The sequence below is a fragment of the Alosa sapidissima genome, chromosome 17 (genome assembly GCF_018492685.1).
Source record: "Alosa sapidissima isolate fAloSap1 chromosome 17, fAloSap1.pri, whole genome shotgun sequence".
Classification (NCBI taxonomy): Eukaryota; Metazoa; Chordata; class Actinopteri; order Clupeiformes; family Clupeidae; genus Alosa; species Alosa sapidissima.
In genome coordinates, this window is record NC_055973.1 from 21,877,661 (window position 1) to 21,905,278 (window position 27,618).

A 27,618-nucleotide genomic window follows, 5' to 3' on the forward strand; every position below is an offset into this window, starting at 1 on the left:
GAAAATTAAACAATATCGGGTGCCTATGGACTAGGCTGGGTGAACCCAGCCTGATCTGCCCGCTATTTATTTTTTGATTTCTTAAAAGATTGAGCTTGGTCTGGTGAAAGCCAGACTAGCCATGGACCTCAGTTACACAATGCAAGGGAACATGAATCAGCCTATATTTGCACGAACAATAACGGACAACAGCTCTTGGTAACACTTTATTTTAATGTGTCGCTGTTACAGTGTACCTACCTAATTAGGTAAAGTGGTACAACCTGTGTAACAACATGTTACACAGGTTATCAAAGAGTAACAAGGTTGTAGCGGCACAGCTGTTACATGTACACTGAAGACAGTGAGGCCTTGACTGGAGCTAAGCATGCTTTGTATATCAAATCTATCATGACCCGATTTACCCCATCCAGGTCTCAGGTCAGCTCTTTGCCTCTGATGAAAATTTAGGCAAATTGGCAAAGTTTTGTAAAAGCACTCAGTATTACAATGTAACAACTATATGTAGGTACCCACAAATACATTATGCAAGTACAATGATAGTACCTGATAGTACATGTTGTTACACAGGTTGTACCACTGTACCTAATTAGGTAAGTACACTGTAACAGCGACACATTAAAATAAAGTGTTACCCAGCTCTTCAACTTTGTCCCGTTAAAATGTGTATGAACAGTCTAGCGACGCATTTCATCAAGGCCCATTTGGACATGTCAGTTTTTGCACCACTGGTTAGATGTAAAACAGCATTTCGTTTCAGACTACTGTTACTTAATTTGTGCATTAACAATAACATTTCAGACTACTGTTACTTAATTTGTGCATTGACAATAAAGTATTACATGAACTAAAGATGACTTAAATCTTATGTAGAAGAAGAAACATTCACAAAAAATCCATCCATCCAAAAATGACCCTTGTTTTTGATAGCTGTTGAAAACGGCATGGAACTGACAGAGATGTTTTTGTTTATAAATAAATAAATAAATAAATAAATAAATAACATTATGCTGATACCTTTTGCTTTTCCCAAATACAATGTAGCCTACAGGTGTAAGTGACCTTTCATCAATCCAGTTGCAATGGATGAACTGTGATGAACTCCCCTACTTGTGATTGTTTAGAGATTTTAAAGGTTTTATAACAATGCTACATCTTCTTTGGCTATTCTACAATCTATTCACCTTTTCAGCACCAGTAGGCTACTTTCTGTGCAGCCGCACACACACACTCAGGCATGCCAAACAAGCATAAACAAAAGTTTCAAGAGTAGGGGATGGAGTAAAATATGGAGACAAATTGAAGTGTGATTTATTTTCGTGGAACGGATGTACAGGACTGAGCGGCGGTCATATTTTGTAACGCTATGCGGTACATCTAGTTAGTTTACCACTGTGCAAGTTTTTTTTCTTCATTACTAACATTGTTGCACATTTATTGCATATAATTGCAGTGTTATTGCCGTGGATTCTAAATCATAATGCCCCTCGTGTATGTTGAACAGTTGCTGAATATTCCCTGGGAGCTTGTTACTTTTTACCTTATGCATTATCTGTACAGTTTGGTATAGTATAATATCAGTGAATTTCAAAATGTTGGACGGTGGAAATAGTGAATGAGTATGACCCAGATATCCAACCTTGTGAATGATGCATACTGCCCCTTTATGTTAAGTTTGCACCCCTGGTACAATTAGCAGTGTATGCTATTCATACCCTGGCACAATTAAGTGAATTCTATTCGTACCCCGGTGCACACAGCAATGTGTCCTATTAGTACCCCGTCTGGTACAAATATCAGTGTATGCTATTCGTACCCCGGTGCACACAGCAATGTGTTCTAGTAATACCCCGTCTGGTACAAATATCAGTGTATGCTATTTGCACCCCTGTGATTTATTCTGGCATATTGATCACACAATGTAATAAAAAAAAAAAAAATAAGCAACATGTTTTTTGTTGTTACGTAATAGGGTGTGAATAGCTCAGCTGTGTAATAGAGAATGAGGCATGCTGTTTGCATTAATTTATAGTTAGAAGAGGATGCTATTCGTACCCTGGTGTATACAGTACTGTATGCTATTTACACCCTGGTGCATGAACTAGCTAATTATTGCAATCAAAACCTCCGTTTGAGAACCGATTACTTGTTCAAATTGCGCACCTTCTCTCCAGAGACGTTGGCACACATGCACACTCACTCTGCCAAAACACATCACACAGGACTCGAATCCCAGTCTCCCACATATTATCCCACGTCTGAGACCACTGCACTATCCTCTTCCACAAGTAAATAGTGTTTGCGGGTGAACTTATTCACGAATTCATGCCAAGGCTATTCGTACCAGGGGTGTAAATAGACACAGCATTTTGTTAATGAGTCCATTCAACTTTTGTAAGTGTTGCCCCAGACTTCCACACAGTAAGTTAAATAAGGTAAAGGTAAAATTATGAACAGTAAAGAATGTGGAGGGAGTTGTGATCCAGAAACGATTTTGCTTTATTTATTACTGCAATGCTCCTTGATAACTTAGTTTGCAGATGTTTAATATGTGGTTTCCAACTAACTTGATCGTTGATAGTGACTCTATGGAATTTTATTTCAGAAACTCTTTCAAATACCCAATTGGGATATGTATCCATGTATCCGATTTACAATTTCCAAACAGCATGAATTGTGTCTGGGCCCAGTTTAAGGACAGTTTATTATAGCCAAACAATATATATATATTTTTTTTTTATGATTAACGTTTTATTAGGTTTTTAGTAAACACAAAGACAAAACAAAAAACAAACAAACAAACAAAACCGTCATCCTCATAACATGAAGTCAGGGAATAGTGGCCAAAGGGAGGGGGGGGGGGGTCATCCAGTGGGGCAGTAACCAAAGAAAATTGTTCAAGGAGGGGTGCAGATATAACTCAAGAGTCTCTAAGAAGTTCACACACAAAATGTCCCCAAGCATCCACAGTTTCTGGCTTTGCCCAATGGGCTCGAGCTGTGGAGAGTTCCAAGTTAGCCATGTATCTGACATTTATCATCCAGTTGCTGACTAAATTCAAGTTCTTATCATGCCAGTAACTCAAAATAGTTTTTTTAGCTGCTGTAAACACACAAAAAAGGATCCTCCTGTAAATTATTTTAAAATGCAAGACTGTGTCATCATTTAACAAACATAAACATGGATCTGGGTCTATTGTAAAGTATCTTACTCATAACTTTACATACATGAGCCCATAACGCTGTAACTTTGTCACATTCCCAGACTTTCAGTTCTTGAAAAGAATGAAGACCATTGTCATCACATATGTTTTCAAAAGTGTGGATACCTTTCGTTGCCCACAGGGGAAATGTGAATGGTTTATTCGCTGTTAAGATAAGAGGGTTATTCCAGAGGGGGGACAGTTTATGAAACAAGGGCATGTTGCCAAGACATTTCTGCACTTTATACCACACCAAAAGGGAGTATGACATTATACTACCTAGCTTAGCACGGCTCTTATGTTTCTGTTTAATATACACAAGGTCCTGCAACCTATGAGGTGCCGCTATAGCTTCCTCTATATTCCTCCAAGGTACTGCAGAGTTCACAGTAGTCCAAGTACACAATGCTTGTAGTTGAAAGGCCCAGTGATAAAATTTGAAGTTTGGAAGGGATAGGCCTCCATCCAGCTTGGGACGCTGTAAGGTGGTCGATTTGATTCTTGCCCTTTTGCCATTCCACAAAAATCTGGAGGTCATAGATTGGACTTGATCAATAAGTTTTGCAGGAGGGGGGGCAGGTAACATAAAAGATAAAAAAATGAATCGGGGTAGTATATTCATCTTGATAATGGAGTTCCTTCCCTGTAAAGACACAGGCAGCACACTCCATCGTTGTATGTCACTTTTGACCTTCTGGAACACTTTTGCATAATTTTCATTTACAGTTTTAGATACAGATGTGTATATATCCACACCAAGATAGCGCATGGCAGAATTAGAAGGGATACCAGGAGGAAGTGGGATTGTTTTTGCCTGAGAGTTAAGAGGGAGTAAAAAAACAGTTTATCTTATAACCCGCTATATCTTTGAATTCTTCAAATAATGAAAGCACATGGGGGATTGAACTTCTTATATTAGACAGAAAAAGTAGAATATAGATAGATAGATAGATAGATACTTTATTGATCCCCAGGGGAAATTCAAGAAAGAATATCATCGCCATAGAGAGAAATGACATGTTTAGAACCATGTATAGTGATGGGGTGAATATGGTCATGTTCTCTAACTGCCTGTGCCAATGGCTCCACAGACAATAAGAGTGGAGAGAGAGGACAGCCCTGTCTTGTCCCTCTCTGTAATGTGAAGGCTGAGGACTGATGATTACCTGTTATGACAGAAGCCAGGGGAGTCTCATAAAGGGTCTGAACCATAGAAATAAACTTAGGGCCAAATCCAAATTGCTTAAGAACTTCCCACAAAAAAGGCCAGGAAATTCTGTCAAAAGCCTTGACCGCATCCAATGAGAGCGCTGCACAATCATCTGGAAGGGTTTGTGTGATATTGACAATGTGAAGAAGTCGACGTAAATTGTCTGCAGCCAGCCTTCTTTTCATAAAACCAGTTTGATCAAAGTGTATTAATTTATCCATCACAGTGTCAACCCTGTTGGCTAATACTTTTGCATACATTTTTAAATCTCCACAAATCAGAGGGATAGGGCGATAACTTGAACAGTCGAGTGGATCTTTACCACTTTTCAAGAGAAGAGTAATTAGAGCAGTTTTTTGATCCCTATGAAATGAGTTGTTCTTTATTTAAGCAATATAGCACGAGTGAGAGTGGGGTTGGTCATGGATATTCCCACGGGTGTTGTTTGGCCGTAGCCACGAGGCCGGAGGCCGAGTGGCGCAGGCAACAACAGCCGTGGGAATATCCATGACCAATCCCACGATCACGAGTGCTATATTGCTTTTATACAACAATTCTACCACAAACTAAATAATCTGAAAACACCCCATTATTGTTTAAAAATGTTAATTTCGACATCGTTCTTACGCATCAAAAAATAGTTCCCTTTTCAATAGACAGCGTCTTGGTTGCTAGGTAACCAACATTCCAGACCCCTCGTTACGGGTCTTTGTGGTTTATGTCTTCTTGAAAGAAATGTGGAAATCACATTCATATCTAGGTTTGCTGCATGCATGTTACAAGGACACTGGGCCATGTAATGGGACTAATGTCATGTAAGGGACATGGTACTGCAAAAAAACGGAAACATAGTCTACATTGCAGAACCACTCAACTTTATTAATGTATAGTGAATAAATGTTACAGGAGTAACCCATTGCTTGAAATAGTGGAGAGCTGGGTGTCAAATCTTCGCATTGTATCGCGGAGTGATTATTAGCTGTGCTGAGTCTGAGTTGAAATGTCCAGGGATATTCCAACTCATGGAACGTCTCTCGGCCAATCAGAAACAAATAAATAGTTCCATAGAACCCAATTGTTGTATAATGCAAAATTGATAGAGTCTAAAGCAAGCTGTCCCACATTATCCCAAAGCGCAACATATAATTCGGGAGGTATCCCATCATAGCCAGGAGATTTATCTTTATTAAGTGATTCAGCTGCCTTCTTAAGTTCCTCTAATGTTACAGGTGCTTCAAGGAAATCAGAGTCAGAGGGGTCAAGCCTGGGTAATGACAACCTATTGAGAAAGTCTGTGCATTTCTGGTGATTAAAATTAGTATCTGAAGCATAAAGGTCTTTATAAAAAGAATGAAAAATATTATTCACCCCCACAGGATTAGTAATTATCTTGCCCTCTTTGTCTTTGATGGCATTTATTGACGCTCTTGCTTCATTTTGTTTTAGCCTCCAGGCAAGAAGTCGGCTAGGCCTATCCCCATGAACATAATATTTCAATTTAGTTTTATGCAAAATGAATTCTGATCTTTGAAGAGATAGCGCGTTATATTCTGTTTTTAGAATGGAAAGAGAGTTTGCCCTTTCTTCTGAAAATTGTTCACTCTGTTGTCTCTCAAGTATTCCCACCTTTTGTTCAAGTTCAGAGAATCTTTTATTTCTTGTTTTCTTCTGGAAAGATGAAAAAGATATGCAAAAACCTCGTATAGCACATTTGCATGCTTCTCATAATAGTTGTGGATTGCTACAGTCTCTATTAAGCTCAATAAAATCAACAAGGTGATTTTTCAGTTTTCCCAAAAAATCTGCATTGGTTAACAAACAAGTATTAAATCGCCATCTTTTCAATTTTGAGGAGGGGGAAGGAGGGAGAAAGTTGCAAAGAATGGGGGAGTGGTTAGATAAGAGGATAGGCAGCATTTTAGTATGCATAATATTATTCGTTAGAGTAGATGAGACAAAGATGTAATCAATGCTGGAATAAGTTCGATGACGTGCTGAGTAAAAGGAGAATTCTTTGGCCGAATTATTATTAATTCGCCATATGTCTACTAAATTTAAATCTTTTATAAAAGTATTCAATGCATTTGAGGAGGCTAAGCCATATGTGTTCCCTGAAGACCGGTCCAAGGCAGGGTTTATAACAGAATTAAAATCACCACCCAGTATAAGTTCAGTGTCAGGAAATTTTAACAGGCTACTGTGGACTGAGTTAAAAAATGTTGAATCAAAATCATTAGGTGCATATATGGAAGAAAGAAGTAAACGTGTGTTATTAAACTTGCCAACCACCAAAACAAATCTACCATCCATATCTTCTACATGGTCTAAATCTATTTGTAAACCTCTGTCTGCAAGAATCAAAACGCCCTTTGATTTAGTGTTTGCACATGAGTGTGCTACCACCTTAAAACACCTATTCTGGAGACGGTGGACGTCCCCTTGTCGTAGGTGCGTCTCCTGGAGAAAAGCAATGGATGCATGGTGACGTTGGAGGAATTCTAAAACCCTTGTGCGTTTAATTGGTGAGTTGAGGCCTTTGACATTCCAGCTTATTTAGTACAGCGACTAAGCACCGGAATCGTTCAGTTTTTGCAGAAAGCATGAAACTTGGGACAGTTATACTACTACCCCTAGTGATCAAAAATTGAAATGGACCCCAACACATAGCGCCCCCTAGTGGCCGCCATCTTGAATTCAAATATGGCTACCATTCTTAATAGAATTGTTGATACAACTTCAAAATTAAACAAGATAAAAAAGTATTTTAAGTTCTAACACTCAATTGTTAGGGTCAAGGAAGCTATTGACAGGATTTCCAAACAAACTTGATGTTGGCCATTTTGAAATCCAATATGGAGGATACCAAATGTGAAAATATAGACCATCTCTATTGTTATTCATGATAGAAATATCATTCAAAAACAATTTAAAAGTTTGAACAGTCATTTTATCACATGACAACCTCAATAATATACAAGGCATCAAGTATAATCTGGTAAGATTCCAATATGGCCACTATGTGTAAGAAAATAAGCCAATTATTCTATATCTTCGTTAATTGAAGTAACTACAGTACCTACATCATCAATACATCCTTATTCTACCTTCTTCTCTTTCTGAGCAAACCTTAACTCTTACTTACTATACACTGCTCAAAAAAATACACTTTAAAAAATAAAACACATCAGATTTCAATGGGGAAAAAACATCATGCTGGATATCTACATTACATTAGGCTGACGCATTTTTAGCCAAAGCGCCTTACAACCTGGTAAACAGTTTAATGCTTTTAAAACAATTCTCTCAACAATTCTAGAACAATTTAAAACAATTCAAAAAGGTAGAGTACAATAGAGAAGAGTGCATAAGTGAGTACTGTTTTTATACAGTCAAGTCAGGTGGTAAGTTCTAGAATTAGCTAGTTGTAAGTAGTGCTATGAGAGAAAATATTCTCTGAAGAGCTGGGTCTTCAGGAGTTTTTTGAAGATGGAGAGGGATGTCCCTGCTCTAGTAGGAACTGGTAGCGTGTTCTACCAACGAGGAACAAGAAATGAAAAAAGTTTGGATTGACCTGAGCGTACCAGTGGCAGAGCTAGACAATGTTTGTCTGAAGAGCGCAACGGTTGGGGGGTAGCATATAATGCCTGTATGAGGGCATTCGAGTAGGTGGGAGCAGTAGGTTTAGCTGGGAGGACCAGCAGTTTGTTTTTTGAAAGGTTTAGCTGGAGGTGGTGTGCCTTCATCCATGAAGATATGTCTGAGAGGCAATCCGTGGTCCGTGTCGAGACCAAGGGGTCATCAGGTGGAAAGAACAGATAAAGCTATGTGTCATCTGCATAGCAGTGGTATGAGAAGCTGTGCGAATGTATAATCTGTCCCAAAGAAGTGTTGTTGATAGCAAAGAGAAGGGGGCCCAGTACTGAGCCCTGGGGGACCCCTGTGGTGGGATGGTGAGGTGCGGACAGATGTCCAAGCCATGATACGTTAAACGAGCATCCTGTGAGGTAGGATTCAAACTGATATGGACTGGGTAATATGTTAGGAACAAAAGGATGCGACTTCGTTATTTGGGAATGAAAATGATCAATCCACAGAGGACTGAATTCAAAGAATTCAATCGGCAAGCTAGTCCATTTTGCTTGAATTTCAGCGCAGCAACTCATGATGGTACTCGGTAGTTTGTATGGCCCCGACATGCTTGATGGCATCGGGGCATGCTCCTAATGAAATGGCGGATGGTGTCCTGGGGAATTACTTAGCTCCTTGACAGTCGGTGGTGCAACCTGACGGTGTTGGATGGACCAAAATATAATGTCCCAGAGGTGTTCAATCAGATTTAAGTCAGGGGAGTGTGGGGGGGACAGTCAATGGTATCAATGCCTTCATCCTCAAGGAACTGCCTGTACATTCTCGCTACATGTGTCCAGCCATTGTTGTGCACCAGGAGGAACCCAGGGCCCACTGCACCAATACAGGGTCAGACAATGGGTCTGAAGTTTTCATCCTGATACCTAAGAGTAGTGAGGGTGCAGTTGTCTTGCCCGTAGAGGTGTGTGCGTCCTTCCAGCCATACTGAATGATGTTGCAGGCAGCATTACATTCTCCAAGACATCTTTAAACGTCACATGTGCTCAGGGTGAACCTGGTCTCATTTGTGAAAAGCACAGGGCGTCAATGGCGAACCTGCCAATTTTGTAATCTATGGCAAATGCCAATTGTGCTGCACAGTGCTGGGCAGTGAACATAGGTCCTTCCAGAGGCCATCAGGCCACCTTCATGAAGTCTGACAGTGTGGTCAGAGACATTCACTGAAACTGCTTTTCTGTCTGTGACCAAAGCATTGACAGTAGCTAAGTCCTCATCTAAGTTGCTAAGTCATTAGTATTCATTCTACTAGACTTATCTGCAGCCTTAGTTACTGTTAACCATGACATTCTCCTTTCTACACTATCTGAACTGGAATGTCTAGGAAAGCCCTTGACTGGTTTAAATCCTACCTTAAAGGGCACATGACCTCACCACAGGTGTGCATCAGGGATCAGTATTAGGGCCCCTACTTTTCTCTATTTTCACACTTCCTTGGGTGAGACCATTCGCTCCCATGAATTTGATTATCACTGCTATGCCTTCTATAAATTAGAAGGATTGAGCCCAGGCAAGTGCAGGGTTTAGTCACACAGTCAAAACTTCACACATAGCCCAAACGCACCCCAGTTTTTGACTCAGTGTCAGAATGTATGGCTACTTCCTTAAAATCTAACATGTCTGCCATTTTAATTATGCATGATTGTCTCATAATGTATTTCATAATGCTGAAAGATGGCTGTAGACATGTCATATTATGTGTTAAAAGCAGCATAGCATTATAAATGTAGAAAAAAAGGGCATATTTTGGTGGCCATATTTGAAGTCAAGATAGGGGCCACTAGGGGGCGCTATGTGTTGGGGTCCATTTCAATTTTTGATCACTAGGGGTAGTACTATACCTGTACCAAGTTTCGTGCTTTCTGCAAAAACTGAACGATTCAGGTAAAAATCTGGCCTTAGCCGCTGTACTAATTATATTGATGTCACCCATAAAATGAGTAAAAATTAAGTAAAGATATCTGTGGCGATGCACACATTGAGCCCCTCATTTTCAGTAATTTTAAAGATGTGCACACTGTATCCCCCAAGTTAAAGACTTCTAAAAGTAAAGAAAAGAAGATGATCTTCATTGGTCATTTTCTTTTTTATATCACTAAACGCCATTCGCTTCTTGCCCGTTGCTGCGCTGTAATCCGGGAAAAAGGACATGGTTTGCTTATCATGGGAAATAGGGAAGACCTCCCGAGCCCCATTCAAGATAGCCTGGCGGTCAGCATAGTCCAGCAATTTAAAGATGAGCGTGCGTGGACGGTTGTCTGCCCTCTCATTCGCATACATTCTGTGTGCGCGCTCAATTTTAATCTCGCGTCCAGCTAGAGAGGGAATCCATAGTGGCAGGTGTTTTCAGAAACCCAATTGGATCTGAGCTTTCAGCGGACTCGGCTAAACCCACCAGTCTTAAATTGTTCCTCCGGCTCCTGTCATCCATTTCAGTGATTTTATCATTGAGGGCAGCGATTAGCTTACTGTGTTCTTGCACATCTCGGTTGTTAGCGCGCACAGTAGCTTGAAGCGAGTCAACTTTATTCTGGCTTTTTTTCACCACTTTGCCCAGGTGCTCAACATCAGCCACCACATTCTGCACAGCATCATTCGTCTGCTTAACTTGAACTTTTAAATCAGATAGCTGTGGTATTACCGCACTGTCCATTGCTGCTTTGACTGCAGATAAAATAGCAGGATCAAAGTGTTGTTGTTGTTCTGCTAATGCTACACGTATAGCCTTCAGGATAGCATCATCCAGGTCTGGTGAGACACTTAAAGTTTCCTTCGGTTTCTTTTTCTCTGGTGACGATTTTTCAAGCCCCCTTTTACCCAACATGTTAGTAGTCGATATTAGGTAGGCAAACTGTGTAAAATAAACGGCAGTTTTTAAAAATATATTAAATTAGTAAAATTTAGTAAATATAAGTAAACATTTATTGAAAAGAGGCTCTAGTATAGGAAAACATCTTTAGCATCCAAGACTTGATTGACTAATTCAGTAATCAACAGTGAAACTGAGTACATTTGAAAATTTGATGAAGGTAGTATATATCTTTTACAGCGTTAGACTGGGTCTTAATCAGAATTTTGTTACTATTTTACCTCTTTATGATATAGTAAGCAGATTACACAAAAGTCATATTGTATATCCTTCACCCCATAATATTAATATTGTGTCATTTCCTCAGCATTTGTACTAATTTATTTGAGACATCTGACTACTTCATAGTGGTGGAGTAAATTCAGGTTGCAGAAGTTCTCAATAGCCTACTCAGTTAAACTAGTATGCCAAGCTACTGTAACTCTGCCAATGCAGATTCTTTTGTATGCTTTTTCCATTCCTCAGGGATTTGTCCATGGCCAGTAAATCTACAATCATGTTTTTTCTCCATTTCTAACTGAAACTGGCAAATAAACCATCTCCAGTAGCATTGAGTAATGCCATCTCCAGTAATGCTCCATTTATTGTAGGGGGGTCCAGCTTTTCTGTATGTTTTATAGGGGATTTCTTCATCATCGTCATTGATGAAGTTTAGGTCACTGATTACTTTTGTGGTACAGAAATCTATGACAAAATTGTCTGTTCCAACTTTATGCCAACCAGCCAGAGCCTGAGAGCGATGAAATTTAACACTGTGGTCTCCATCGTGATTGGGGATGGTGTTCGTGCAGATGGCTTTGCAGAAAGGGCACTGTGCCCAACATCCCTGGAGCTGCTCACACAGAATTGTGGTGGGTTTCTCTCTCAAAGCCGTCACATCCATCTTTTTATTCTTAATAATTTCTTCCACGGATCTGGCAATTGTGTCTTTAAGGAACGACCAGTCTGTGATCTCTTCATTTTCAATGCTGCGCAATTCATCTCTTTTTATAACTATTATCTCTCCCACCTTTCTACAAAACAGGTCAAGCCACAGAATGGTATTGCCTTTCTTTTCAACCACTTCTGTAGTTACGACTGTGCTTGCTGATAATATCAGATTTTTCATGCTTTTCAGATTGTCCTGATAGAATGTGTCCAGCTTTCCAGTATCACAAAATTCTTTGACGTTTTCTCGGATGAATCTTTCAAAGAATTTCTTTGGAGAATCAATATACTCCTCATACATTGCAAAGCTCTCCTGAGCTGCCAGATGTTTCAGGATATGATTTTCAAGGTTTGATCGGTTGCCATTGAGAGCTGGATTATCAGATGTCATAGTATCTGCTATCAGCTGACTGGTTTTGTTAGTTGCGGCATTCAGAACCTCTGGTGTGATGTGCTTACAGAGAAAATCAACAAATATTGTCACAGAGCTGGCTCCTTTGCAGTAGTTTTTGAAAGACTGGAAATATGTATCACTCTGACTTTGTAGATATGTTAGAGGTTGGTTCGCAGTCTTGAATTTGTCATGCATCTCTTGAAGTTTTGAAACATTTTTCAGGCAAAGATCAATTGACAAGTCCACCTTAAATTCGTTGGTTAATTTTGGATGCCCCGGCGTGTCCTCAAATTTAGCAATGCTTTTATCAATGTCTGATAAAATTTCATAGATGAAATTTTCGTCAAAGTCCTTCTTATCATTTTCCTTGCTAGTGATGTATTTATTCACTGTATGAGAAGTATTTCTCCTGAGAACATTTACCTGGTCGAAATTGCCACAAATCTTACCCCACTGCCTTTTGATGATGTTTTGATTAATGTGTTTGTCTGCATTAAAATGAAATTCCTTCATTCCCTTTAGTTTTTCTAAGATTTCTGGTTGATTCTGGAAGTGCCTATGGAGGACCTTTTCTACTATAGGTTTCACATTTAGTGCTTCCTCAGGTGGCTGTGATTTCAACACGTCATTTGTCCAGCTAACCCAGAGTTTTTGAAATTCCTCGGTCATTTGCTCATCTGTCAGGTGTCTTGCTTTAAGTGTAGACGCCAGCAGTTTGCTCTGCTTAGTCAACTCATCTGTGTATTTGGCCCTTTTTTTGTCCAGTTCTGACCTGTTTTGCTTTGAGGTCAGTAATTCTTTACATTTCTTCACAGTCCCCTCGATGAGCTCACTCTTTAAGTTTACAATGCGAATGTCAATATTTGTCTTCCACTTCACAAGGGTCTCCTTGTTTTTGTCTTCTCTGAAATACCTCTCTATCTCAGTCTTCAGTGGGTTGTAGACTTTGTCAAACTCTTTTGCCAGATCCGGAAAGGTCACATCCTGAATCAAGTTGCTGCCAATTTGATTCTCCAGTTTAGTCTGAAGGTTCAGTGAATGTTTCCTCAGTGTCCATGTCCACTCTGAATATTTATGTTCCAAAGAAGTGTACACCATCATTTCAACTGTGTTTTTGAAGCTGAACACAAAGTTCTCCTGCAGGAGTGCTGTCCAAAGGTCAGACACTCTGCTTTTGAGTTGTGAAAGTGAGGGAAATGAACGTTTCTCTTGCCATGATGCAACTCCGAGAATCTTGCTCTTGAGTTCCTGAACATTCTGGCTATAGGAAGGATTTGGTGGAGCCATTGGAGGGTCTCCCTCTAGAAGATTTTTGAAGTAGAACACTTGCGTTTCAATGTCAAACTGTATTACATCACTGAAGCAAGTGATATCAGCAGCATTCTCCTGTTTTGCTGCTATTTCGGCCATTTCATCCAGTTTCTCCAGGAGTCGTCTCCTACCCTCAATATTTTTATCTCCGGCTGAAGATTCGGCAACATTCTGGTGCACAAAAATACAACTAGGTGTGATTTTAACCTGCTTCATTCTCAAGAAGGCCTGTACACAAATCTCAAGAATGTCATGCATCTCAGAAGGGTTCTCCCCCATGATATTGATAACTGTCATGTCACCAATTCCAATGATGAAGGTGGCAAGCTCATTGTCATGGTTCAGTGTTATGTTTGTACTGAGCTCTGGAGATCTGAGTCCCTCTGTGTCCACAATGAGGACATAGTCATATCCCAGTTCATCTCTGATGCTTGAGTCCACTTTTACAAGTTGCATGAAGGCACCACGGGTGCATCTTCCAGCACTCACTGCAAATTGAAGACCAAACATGGTGTTCAGCAGTGTGGATTTTCCTGAGCTTTGAAGTCCCAGAATTGACAAAACATACACCTTTTTGTCTTTAAGGGTATTGATGAGCTCATCCAGGACAGCATTAATCCATGTAATCGGCACATGGGCAGCATCTCCATCCATTAGTTCAAGAGGATACCCAGAAATCAGCATTTTCACTCCTAGTTTTGGAAGTGTGGCATGTTTCGCATTGTTTTTATGGGATTCTGTGGACAGCTGAATGGTCTCATAGAGTTGACTGACTTCTCTCATGATATGCTGAATTCCAACTGTAGTAGCAGCCATTTTGTCAATTATGCTGTCCAGTTTATTTTGCAGTGGGTTTACATATAATGCTTTATCTTTACCTTTTGGTACATTTTTCATTTTTCTCCATGTTGAGTGATAGTCCTGTTCAAGTGATGCCAGCTCATCAGTGGTAAGGTCATCCAAGAGGATTCTGAGCCACTGCAATGTGTACAGGTGTGTGTCTTCAAACTGAGCAGGTGTTGTTAAGCATTCCAGGAATGACCTCATGAAGTCATTGAGAGGAGTGGCCATATTTAATTGTCCTTGCCGGATATTTCTCATTTCAGATTGGATTCCACTCATCTTCATTGCAATACTTTCATTTTTAATTTGAAGTCGATATTGTTCTTTGTTTTTTGTGCACCATTCATGCCACAGTTTGCCTTGCAATGGTAAAATGGTCGCCTTGAGGGTGGATAAATTATTCCTCATACTACCCTTTAGAAGGCACATTAATGTCTTGGCTATGGCATGCCCATCTTGACATGACTGTTTATCCTCATCCACTTTGAACTGTAGTCTCCTTGCCTCTTCACAACACCTTTCAATGCTTGCAGTCTGCTTATGTTCATTGATGCACTGTTTGATACTTGAAATCAGTTCCTCTGTGAATTCAGCCTGATTCCTGTTCTTTGCAGCTAGCCTCACCTTTGAAGGATTTTTTGACTGGTGAATTTTGTCCTTACCTGAGAACAAGCAAATCAAGGGGACGGGAGACTTGGACAAATCCTCGGAAATCTTTTTGGCAGTTTCACTCATAGAATGCTCTGAAAGGAGAAGGACATTGACAGTACTCACTGCTTGAAGAAACTCAAGTTGTTTTGGATGTTCCTCTGCATTACCATGAAGATTGAGAAAGGCCACACAATCATGAAATGTGTCATCCTTCTTCCCTCCAGGACAGTACCATGCAATCTCTACAACTCCATTCATGAGCAGGCTATCTGGAGTGCTGCCTTTGCAATGACGGTGGAAGAACACACTGTGCTTCTGTTTGCTAATGAGACCATCCAACATCTGAGACTTGGAGTTCAAATCAGAAACTCCTAGTCTAATAAAGGAAATAATTGGCACAGGTGTGTTGAACATTTGTCTGTTATGATACTTCCCACTGGTGTCAGACGCAGTTTTGCTGTGCCAAGTTTTCCTGATATGTCGGAGTGCCCAGAGAGGGAATTCCACTTCATCTGTACAGGGGTTGGGTACCAAGAAGGGTAGGCTAAACTGACAAGTGGAGAGTTTTGTGAAAATGTACTGTCGCAAGAAGTCACTGGAACAGTGGAAAATGGCCATGTGCAAATCCATCGGGTGTATCTGGGCCTGTTTGCTGCTCATCACCATATCTGATTTATCATCACAATCAAAGAAGTCATCACCATCATCCTCAACATTTCCAACATCCTCCTCGAAATCCATGCTAATTTCTTCTGATTTTACAAATAGATACCTGGCTCTGTAGTCCAATGTCATGAGTTTATAGAGATAAAGGAAACTCAAGTCTTTCTCTGTTTGCGGCTCTTTTACACTCAAAGATAACTCATCCATAACAAGAACCCTGGATTTTGTCATCTTTTTAGGGTAAAAGTCTTCTAGGCCCAACTTTTTAAGCAAATTCATAAAGCTTCTTGTTTTTTCACCTTTGTTATATAGTGCTGTATTCTGTTCATCTGTTTTCTGAAGCTCCGACAAAGGTGCCACGTCTTTCACTGATATATTTTCCAGCTGACGTAATACCTCCTCAACTGTACTTCCATCACTCATCTTGGTGCCTGTTATGATGGAATTTAATGCACTTTCCAGTGATTCCCAATCATGGTGCCTTTTCTCCATAACTTTAGGGGGAAGTGAAAGTTTGTTCTTTAGTTGTGTCTGTATTACCTGTAGTCTCTCTTCTTTTGCCTTTGGTGAAATCTGGATTTCTTTGTCAGTGGACACAGTCAGAGCTGTCAGCAACAGGTACGCTTGAGCCCTAATGGAACACTGTTCTTTTAGAGAGGTGTACCTGCTAAATGCACTCTGCAGTTCAGACTGCAGGAATGTGATTTCATTTATATCCAGAATATGATCAAATGTTTTGTGTTCACTACTGTATCCTATAACTGTTATTATGGACAGGACCAACAGTTCAACTTCCTTCTCTTCTTTTTCTTGCAAAGTCTTACAAAATGAATTCAGAGAGAGAGTTACAGCCATTGTAGTTTTCATCTTTGCATTGTGTTCTTGTTCAGCAGAACTAAGCATGAGTCTGCTGTCTCCCAGTTTTTGTTTGGCACATTGAAAGACTCTGTCTAGTTCTGAGAAATGAGACACATGACCTTGTTTACTCAAGTCTTCCTCTGTTAGATATGCCCAATTCATAAGTTCTCTTCTGTTTTGGAAGTTTTCCACTTCATTAAGATGATCTTCCAAAAGAGAGCGTATCAGACATCTCAAATTTACAGCAGTGGATTTGCTGTTTACTGTAGCCACTTCAAACAGATAATTTTGAAGTATTTCATTAGAGAGACATTTCAGCCAGATTTTGTGAGATCTTGTTTTTTCAAAGAGCCAGGTTTTGAAGTCCAACAACTGTGCCAAGTGAGAATCACAGTCAGTGGCACTCCAGGTGTTTACTGACTGCATCAGAGTTTCTGCCTTTTCCATTTCAGAAAGAATGTTTTCCCCCCACACCTCTTCCACATTTTCTCCAGTGATGTCTGTATATGCTTCCATCAATATTCTGCCTAAATTGGACACATCATTGAAATCGTCTCTGTGAGAAGACATTAGTATCTCCCAGATAGGAGTCAGGGTTGTTCCTCTGTCTATAATACTCCAAGTTCTGTTATTAGCAGTAAGAAGGACTTTCCACTGCAAGTGGTTGTCAATCTCAGCAGGACCACCCATTTTACTGACTGACAGCTGTACATTACTCATCAGGTCTTCTCTGTGTTTCCCAGTAAGAGATCCCCTCAGCTGTGTGGAGGATGTTGCTACTTTGGCTGAGATAGACAGTGCACCAAATCCAAATCCAGCACTAGAGTAAACATTCATTGATTCAGAGATCAGCTGTTTTATCTCTGACACATCATTACTTCTGAAGCCTGATGAAGATGCTCTCCACCAGAAAACTCCACCCAAGTGTACAGGGCCTTGGTTCACATGGGACCCAAATCTCTCATAAAAACTTCTGATTGTGTTGGTTTGTGTTTTGCGGTCATTAGAAAGCAAAATTACATTTTCAATTTCTCTGAGGGCATTAACAGCTCCACTGGAAAGTTTGAGTTCATCTTTCTGAAGAATGCCACACGCAAGTGGAACGTAGTTGTACTTTGTGTGGAGGATGTAGGACTCTTCTTGCAAATTTGAACTGGTTTGCTCCATCTCATTAGATTTATTTTTCTCAACTCCAGAGCCAAAACCAAAGCCTTTGAATCCAATGTTCAATGAGCTGCTAAAGCTGTGGCCCAGTTTCTCCATTACTTTGTGATAAACAGCTTCAGATTTGTGGGATGAAAATTCTTTCTGCTCGTACCTGGTACTTTGCACAGGACCAGAAAGTGAAAATGAATCTGGAATCTCAATAAGTTGTTCTCTTCTCTTTAGCAAGTCTTCAGAATTTCTGGTTTTGTAAACCCCTTCCAAAGCCAGACCCCCAGATGCATTCTCCAGAACATCCTTATCTGAAATAATCTCAGATGAGACCGTTGAATCCTGCACAACGTCCAGTAGTTTATGTACTTTTTCTATGACATCCTTCAGAGTTTGTCCAGTGTTTATCCAGCTTTCCCTTGGGACATCCAAAGCAATGCGAATCTTGTCTTCCATGTCTTTGACTTTAGCATCATTTTGATCTTTGCCCTCCTTGACCAAATTCTCAAGCTCGATTAGATTTTCTTTCACCTGAACTAAACTTAATGACTCCATTCTGACCTGCAAGTACCTCTCAAATTCAAAACTGAGTTTCTATCTTTTGATCTGTCTGATGGGTGGCATGGTTATGTTAATCTTCTAACTGCTGATGTTATCAGGGGGTATTTTTCATCTAAAGCCTTGTATATAGCATGTGCAAATCTTGCCTATGGCCTGAAATTGTCAATATCAAATTAATGAAAAAGCCTGAAATCCCAACAGTAATATAATGAAATTGGTCTTCAAGCTTCTTCTCTAATAATTGTCTTCTGTTTCACGCCTCCTATAGGACAAAAACAAATTGATAAATATGATTAAAAAAACACACATGCATAATATATATAATACCAGCATTTATGTATTTTCCTCTGTAAATTATCATCTTGTGCCATTACTTACATTAACTGTTTTGGTGTGTTTTAGTAGATGGGTCCTTCCACCTCAATTCAACCAGGGCCCATGCAGGTCTCAAACAAATCTGAAAAAATTACCAGGTGTACCTATGTTACCCAGGAGACACACTGTAAAATTACTTTTATGTAAGCTCTATACTTTCCAAGATACAGCCAGTTTTATGGGGGGAGGGGGGTGTCGATTTTGTTCAGCCTCTTTTTTTGTCAAAGTTCACAAGCCCATAGTGCAATAACTAAACAATGTAGGAGGCTCAAATTTTGTATGCTGGTACATAAATAGGAATAGTATGTAGCAAAATCATCACATTTGATGTGATGCATGGTCATAGCTGTCCCTCAAAGTTGATCAAAATGTTATTGGAGTTTTTGGCTGGGCTCTGTTTAGGCCTTCAGAAGACATATTTGTAGAGTCAACAGTGATGGGGAAGTTACTTTAAAAAAGTAGTGTTAATAGTGCTTAATTAAGTGTGCTTGCAAAGCAGCACACTTATTGTTCTTCTTAAGTTTTATTTTTCCCGTCTCCCTAATTTTTTGTCAGCTCTAGCGCCTAGGCCCTTTGAGACAGGGACACCGTTCCAACTTTAAAACGTCCGGTCAGTACCGGTGTAAGTTGGTCGCGAAGATGACGTCAGGTGGGCGTGTCGTTCGTCCGCCATATTGGATTGAACAGAAAGCGAAACTAAATTTTCACAGGTCACAAATTTGGTCCGAACGCCACGAAACTTGACGTACATTATCCTTGGACCAAGCCTCACAAAAGTTACCAGAAGGATTTTGGATTTTCGAAAGCGTTTGCCCGTCACAGCCAAACGAAATCGGTGGCGAAGCTCAGAAACAGGAAGTCGTCCATATCTCAGGAACACTGTCACATATCGATACCAAATTTTGTATTTGAACTCGGGACTCCAATGTGAGGGTGCATAAGCTAAAAAAAAAAGAAAACATTCCAAAAGTTTTCAGCATTTGGCAAACCACCCACCCGTATTTGGTAACTATCACCTTCCACATTTGCAGTTGTACTGGTACATCTATCACAATGCCTTCCAAGTATGCACAATGTCTCTGGGCAGCCACAATGTCTCCGGGCAACCTTGCCCAATCATGAAATCCTTGCTCTGCCATGGGATAGTATGGACTTACGAACTGATATAGTAAGGAGAACATTAGCTATTTATTGCTGACGTAGTACAGTTATTTTCACATTGACGGTATTCAAATTAAATTTTTCATTATTGTTAAATATCATGATGGGAGAGTATTATTAAAAATGTTACAAGTATGCAAATGCATATGTTTACGGGCATTTAGGTTTTACTGTGTTGTTTTGTTGTAAAGACATGCAAGGCATTTAGGGCCGTAATGAACAGTGGTCGGCAGCACTCCATAGGCTACGTATTAATCAGGGCTTTGAACCAATTTTTTTTTCCAATCGGTTCATTCCGAACAGAAACGGAATTATAACGTTTCCGGTTATGAGTTCCACCAATAAATTGACGTTCCCGAACCGGTTAGAACAAAAAAATACTGTTCCCGGAACGGTTCATTTCGTTCCTGTCAGCTGTTTAATGCTATAGAATTATGTCACATCTTTCTCATCCAGCTTAAACCAAATGTAATAATATTACAACCATTATTAAATAATAATAATTATATTATTAATAATAATAATAATAATAATAATAATAATAAAATAGGCCTACAATTATTTCAAATGTGTAGTTTATTGTTAAAAGAGAAAATTTCCACACAAACGTAACGACATTATTAAGACACGTGGTTATGCCACTCGGGCAACAACAAATTCCAACTGTCGGGGGGAAAGGCCATCCAGTAGGCCTACTCATACCGTAACAAGCCATCTGTGCATTAGGCAAACAGAGGTGTTGGCGCCATTTAGCCAAATGTTCGCTAGTCCATCATTAACGTGGAGTCGACAAATATAGCTATTGTTATTGTGTTTGGAATGAGCGTTTTAATTAACGATGGATCGTAATTTACCTCTTATTTAAGATGTGGAGTGGAGACTTTGTAATCCACCGCTCTCTCTCCATTCAGTCAGCGAATGTCTGATGTGATGTCACACAGGAAGTGAACCTCAGCCATCATGGTAACGTGCGCAGGAAAATAATTACTTTTTTTTTTTAGTTAATTAGGCAACGAAAACTTTGAGGAACGACAAAAAAACGTTATTAACCGGTTACCATTATTTTTAAATAAGTGTTCCTGTTCCAGAACATAACAAATAATGTTTCCGGTTTCGTTCCTGTTCCCTGTAAAATACAAAAAGTTCCCGGTTTTCGTTTTCGTTCCTTGAACCGGTTCAAAGCCCTGGTATTAATATGAATAGGTGTTTCTGTAAACCTAGGGACAATAAACAGCTATCTCTGTTACAAAAACGAGCTGGTAATCGCTCATTGAAGAGGGAACTATGATAAAAAGATTGTTTTCCTAAAAGCATGGAGTTGACGAAAGAATAAGCAAGCAATGTCACGTTAATGTTAAATAGCCTACATCTGAACGCTAGGTGGCAACGTTGTATTACATTTCACTAGTGTACTTGAAATACGGTGTGAGCGTCACATGTAAGGAAGGTGCAAATATTATGTAATTTATCATGGGAAATTATTGGAAATGTTATTTCTTGTTTATTCTAATTGCAAACCACACACATCCATTCGTAATCAAACGTACACTTTTAATACCTTGAAGAGACTCTTATTTCGTTTATTTGATGTTGCCTAACAACACAGCGTTCAGAGCAAAAATTCTAGAACAGAGAGCTTCAGAGAGACACGTTTTGAGTTCGTGGCCAAGTACCTAAAATATCGGTTTCCATGTGTATGTGCTGGATGGTGTGCTTCCTTTATGAAAGTAAGTGTTTTATAGAGTTACAGACATAATGAGTCATGTTGTAGTGGTCCACATAAATGTGCCCCTTCTGTTATTAGAATGCTAAGCGGAGATTTAACATCATTCATTTCTTGTGTGGCTAGAAGCTAGCTAGCTATGTCATAGGGAGGAGATGTTGCTGTAACATTATGGGATTTATGTTGCTTAGCGTAATGCCATGGTCATTTGATATGAGATGCTTGTACTCGTAACTACGTCACTCGTAACTTTAGGACTCCTATTTTTTTTTACTAAGAGTAATTCAGGAAGCATTTTAGCCCTAAAAGTAGAGCCTGAGTCTGTGACAGCTTAAGCGAGGACTCCTAATAAGACCGATTCACAAACAATGTTTTGTGGTGGCATTTCACGTCGCGATGTTTTGAAATGCGTCTAACGAGGGAACAGTTTTGCATTGTAGGCATAACTAAGTATATATACTTTTTTGATCCTGTGAGGGAAATTTGGTCTCTGCATTTAACCCAATCAGTGAATTAGTGAAACACAAACAGCACACAGTGAACACACAGTGAGGTGAAGCACACACTAATCCCGGCGCAGTGAGCTGCCTGCTACAATGGCGGTGCTCGGGGAGCAGTGAGGGGTTAGGTGCCTTGCTCAAGGGCACTTCAGCCGCAGCCCACTGGTCGGGGCTCGAACCGGCAACCCTCCGGTTACAAGTCCAGAGTGCTAACCAGTGGGCCACAGCTGCCCCACAATAAGGGATGCAGTAACACCACCAACAACAACCAAAACTAGCCTACTCATTGTTTACATGTACATTAAATGTAACGTTTTATTGTGAATCAAATTAAAAGATTCTCCTCTTTGCAAACGTTGGCATAGGCATATGGTGACAGATTCGTTTAATAATGTTGCTGCGTGAATCACGGTAAGCGCGAATGAAGTGGCCACTTCTTAATGGGAGTCACTGTATGGAAGTAGGCTAAGTAAAATAGAGATGTTTAAAATAAGATAAAGTTAGGATATGCCGGCTTGACAACGGCAGAGATAGCTGGCCTTTGGCCATAGCAACCATCCATTTAGAACGACTGGCCTTCATAGCAACCAAGGATCTTAGCTGTGATTCATGTAGCTACAGTATGCATGCAATGTGATGCAAAGTATAGAAAGGTGATGAAATATACAGAGACAGATCAAGACATATAGTGCAATGTAGACAGTAGTATACAGTTGATTTACAGAAGGTGGTTTAGAGTAATATGAATTAAATATAAATATGTGCAGTGTATTAGCAGTTATCTCATACAATAAGTAGAATAATGTATGTAGATGTAGTAGTAACATTACAATAGTAGAAATAATAATATAGATATATGCAGTGTATTAACAGAATATAATAAAATAAATAACAGAATAAATATGGATATTCAATATGACAAATATATAACAGATATGTACATAACATACAGCTATGTGCAGTGTGGAAACAGTGTCATTGTAGTGCAGAAACAACATTATAAGAGTAGTAAGAATAAGTCTATGTGCAGGATGAATAGTATAAAGATCAGTAGAATAACTATGTATAAATGTAATTACAGTAGGCCTATGTACATTTGTAAATAAATAGAAAACTATGGGTGAGAGGGATAAATTAATTTTATTTAATCGTAAAAAAGTAAATTGCATTAAATTAAATTGCAATTAAAAATCTTTCCTGTAGGCTTTAATGTCACACAAAAAGTACAACCAAAGCTGAGCTTGATCAACTAGAACTTCTAAAGAACCAGAACTTGAGTGTAGTTTTTTGCTGGGTCCCAGGCCATGTTGGACTGAGGGGAAATGAGAAAGCGGACAGTGCTGCTAAGCAAGCCCTCAATGAAGAAGTCACAGAATGTCAAATCCCTGCCCCAGACCTTAAACCTATAATGAACTCTTACATCTCAGATAAGTGGCAATCTGGGATTAATGTACCAACAACAAGCAAGGAATGTGAATTTTGGCACATTTTCATGATCCACTGGGTCGTTATGGGCCACACAAAATACGGTGTTGCTAAAATTACTCCTATTGTGGCTATTAGAGACATGCGTTCATAAGTATCCAGCTACATTCAATGAGTTAAGTAAAATACATTCACACACACACAAAAAACATCACTAATGTTGTGGACATTCCTTTATTCTGAGATACATCAATAACAATCCCAAACAGACATAAGGTCTTTATAGAGCAAATCCATATAGATTATTTGTCAAATAAACCAGTAAAACAGAATTAGGGGATGGAATATATAACATTCACACTCATAGCTCATATTTTTTAAATAAATCAGTGAAAAAGTATCCTGACAAACAAGCAGCATTTTAATGCCTATTTCATAATTTCATTTTTCTCTAGGTTACCTGATAGCCCAGTTTGAGAGGTGCAAGACGCGTGACATTATTTATTTTTGCAGCCAATCACTGCTGTTGTTTTAATTTATTGATTTGATTTTAGTCATAGAAGCTAAATTCGAAGGCAGGCCACAGGTAAAATCCAATGAACCGCATTCACCCCGCAAGGCAATAGTTGAATAGAGCTTTTGAGGTATTGCCACTGCTCCAACACTGAAAGGCACTGTTAGAATGCTTGGATCAAGCCAGGTTCAGCATAGCGTATGTCACTGTCTGCTCACGTTGGTGACCGGACCAGGGCAAGCACACTTTCGCAGTTCCCACCGGAAATGCAGTCTAGTTAGTGCTTGTTACTCGTTATTTCTCAAAAAAGTAACTTGTTACTTTACTTAGTTACCCTCTATGGAAAGTAACTTTTTACGTTACTCGTTACATTTATGTTACTCGACTTTGGTCAGAACCCAATATCTGTTCCTAAATGTGTAGGCCTACATAAAGTTCTACTGTGGAGGACATAACAGCTATTTCTTTTGTGCTCTTTATTATAAAAAATGCCACAAACGGAGCACTTGACAAGAAAACATTGGGCTTATAGGCTTCAACACCACCACTAAAGCCCTATAAAACAATATCAAATAACATAGCCTCGATACATCTTGGGCATATACTGTAGGTGAACACAAAATATATGAGGGCTTATTTTATAGCCTTATCCTCTTTCATTGCAAAGCTAATGCAAATCGTATCAATAGGCTGGCAGTTGAGTTAACGGCAGTGGACAAAATCAGGGCACAGTGTAGGCTACAACTAACACTCACATTCCTCCCCTTAGTTTCAACGAATTTGAAGTACTGTGAATACCTTTATCCCTCAGAAGTTAGCGTTGGCTGCGTCTCGCTTGCTATTGCTCTTCATTGCCACCAGCCTCTGTCACATACCGTGTGGAGCTATGATTGCACTTCACGCTACCAGCCTCTGTCACGTAGGCTGCCGTGTGGAGCTCGTGCCTATTGCGCAGGCGCGCAGCTGAGAAAGCAGCGTCGCTCTCAAATCTGTCCATGGGAAAAGTAACGTTGCACCGATATGAAAAAGGAACTACGTTACGTTACCAAATTTTCAGTAGTAGCGCGTTACACAACTTTTTACTCGAAAAAGTAGTTACGTTACCGTAACTCGTTACTTTGTAACGCGTTACACACAACACTGGTACTCAACATATGCTCTTGATTTATTTTCCTTATTGAGATAAGTAGAAACACTCAAAAAAAGCAATGAACAAAAAAGAAATCCCTTCAGGGTCTGAACAGCAGACCTCACAAGTCTGAAAAATCATTTTGTTTCTCATCGTCAGAGCACCCAAACACCTTTTGGGAATATACAAAGATTTTTTTAAATATTGTTTTCTTTATTCTCCATGATCCCTTCTTTTAAAAAACACCAATTTGACTTGTCTTCTGCAAATCTTTCTTTTTTATTTTCCACCCTGAACATGGGCAAAATGCACCATTGAGATCAATATGTTTTGTAGAGAGTTATCACAGGTTACTCTATACAACCACAGGTGGCACTGTGGTAACTCTATATAAAACATATTGATCTCAATGGTGCATTTTGCCCATGTTCAGGGTGGAAAACAAAAAAGAAAGATCATATTAACTGGCTGCGTTGATGCCATTTCACGATCTTGCCTGCTTATTAGGCTATGCACAGTCCTATCAGAACTCTGTGTAGCATGCATACTGGCAATTTCCATATGCCATCACCAACTAGGCCTAGTTTGCACTTTATATCGTTGGATTGTGAAAAACCAACAGATGATGTAGGATGTATTAAGGCGAGACACTACAGGTGAATAGGGTAAAATTTTAAAATAATACACATCACCATGAAACTTCCTCAGTTGATTACTTACACAAGTATGAACAAAAAATGTATTAGAAGTTTTTGAAATTCGAATGTCTAATTATGCAAATTAGGCATTATCTCATTAAATATGGGCAAATATGCATATATTTTCGGTAGATAGATCTGAACATATGATAAAGCCAGGTACAAAATTATTTTTTCATTTTGTTTGCATACTAGATAAAAATAAAATTACAGAGGGATTTCAGGATATCTGCTTTCATTACCTAGGAAATCAGAATATACTGTCCATAGCCTTAAAAAATCGATTTTTGCCATATATTTTTGATTAAAATGTCACATAAATCAGGCCAGGAATGATTTATTAACAAATCCCTCTGTAAATATCTTCAGAACACTGCTAAGTGTATATCTGGAAAGTTTGGTGTAGATAGGTGCTACATAGGCTGAGATGTTTCTACTGGAAAATGAGAAAAACTCAATTTGAGAAAACAGCCTTGGAACACAGCCAAGAGATTCCGTTCTCAGCCTAGACTCGCCTTTGAACTTTCGCGATTGGTTGCGGTTACAAAGGAAGTGTCCATATTTGGATAGCACAACGTCATGCAGGAAAAACAGAGCTTTCCAACGGTACTACACATGTTATGTTTTGTAGCACGGTCGCGGTAGAGCATGAAACGTTAGAAGAGTAACTTTTGGTGAATTTAGGAGAAATATACAGGCGCGAGTAGACAAAATGTAATGAAATAAACACCTAAATGTGTAAATCGGGCTTTGTTGGTGTAGTAGTGTGAAAGAATACATGCTAAGGTAGCAAATTAGCCCAAAATCTCGAAATTGACCAGTGCATGAAAAAACGATGTTTTCACCTGCCGTGTCTCGCCTTAATGTTTACGTTTTTGGCTAGCCCACGACCTCACCTGCGTATACTGCTCAGTTTCGACCAGTCTGAGCCAGATTGTGCACCAGCACAGTTCCGAGGCATGCCATAGATTTTCCTGCTTTTTGGTCCGTAGCCAGTCACAGCCCTGGATACATGTATGTCAAATTATACGGTTGTGATTGGGAGTTAATGTTTACATACACTACAGATGTTATCTATTTGTTAAGGCAATCCGGTATAAAACTAAAATCATCAGCTATTTTATGCCGAGACAGCTTTAAAAATAAATAGTGCTCTGTCTTTGTGAGAGACACACATGCACACACCACACACACACACACATAAAATTAGTAGGCTAGTGCTCTACCTTGTGAGAGTATCTATCTCTTAAGATACAGAACTGGAGAATGATGAAAAAGACGGTAAAACCAATATGTCTAGAAGAGAAATTCTGACCACTGCAACAGTTATTATTCTTTTTTTATGTTTGTTGTAATAACAAAGACAGACCTCAACACCCTTGGGAGATTCTATTTTGATAATAACATATCAGGAAAGTACATAGGCCTACTGCAAAGGATGGAGAGTTTTCTTTTTTTAGTAACAGTACTTTGATAAAAAAAAAGAGCATTTTAACTTACTTTTTACTTATCTTCTTCTCAGGCGAAATCAGTTGAGTAATCAGGTAAGGAAATGCAAAAAAAAGGTCAAAATGGTGCATTAGCAAAACATTGCATTTGATGCAATAAGTTTCTTGAAAAAGAAGCCTTCTGTTGCAAGAGCACCAGCAGCACTTTCTGCTCAGTTGCTCACCTGCAGGTTGGGACTTAAATAGGGGAACACCCTCATTACTGACCCAAATATGGTAATAGGGCTGGTGGTAGTGTAGTAGTGGTTAAGGAGCTGGGCTAGCGTGCAGTAGCCTGAAAGTTGTCGGTTCAATTC

General features: G+C 39.4%; 1 protein-coding gene across 2 annotated transcripts; it reads right to left on the minus strand.

Moving 5' to 3' along the window:
* Window positions 1-10,938: 10,938 nt before the first annotated feature.
* Window positions 10,939-27,412, minus strand: LOC121688386 (interferon-induced very large GTPase 1-like). 2 transcript variants are annotated; one of them, XM_042067942.1, is made up of 4 exons: window positions 27,315-27,412; window positions 26,711-26,818; window positions 18,668-18,746; window positions 10,939-18,551 (listed from the first exon to the last, which is right to left on the minus strand). In XM_042067942.1, the coding sequence occupies exon 4, from the start codon at window positions 18,281-18,283 to the stop codon at window positions 11,339-11,341; it is 6,945 nt and encodes a 2,314-aa protein (XP_041923876.1). In that variant the 5' UTR covers window positions 18,284-18,551; window positions 18,668-18,746; window positions 26,711-26,818; window positions 27,315-27,412; the 3' UTR covers window positions 10,939-11,338. The 2 variants fall into 2 exon arrangements, with proteins under 2 accessions (XP_041923876.1, XP_041923877.1); XM_042067943.1 differs by lacking the exon at window positions 26,711-26,818 and having other exon boundaries at window positions 27,315-27,333.
* Between the last annotated feature and the right edge of the window lie 206 nt (window positions 27,413-27,618).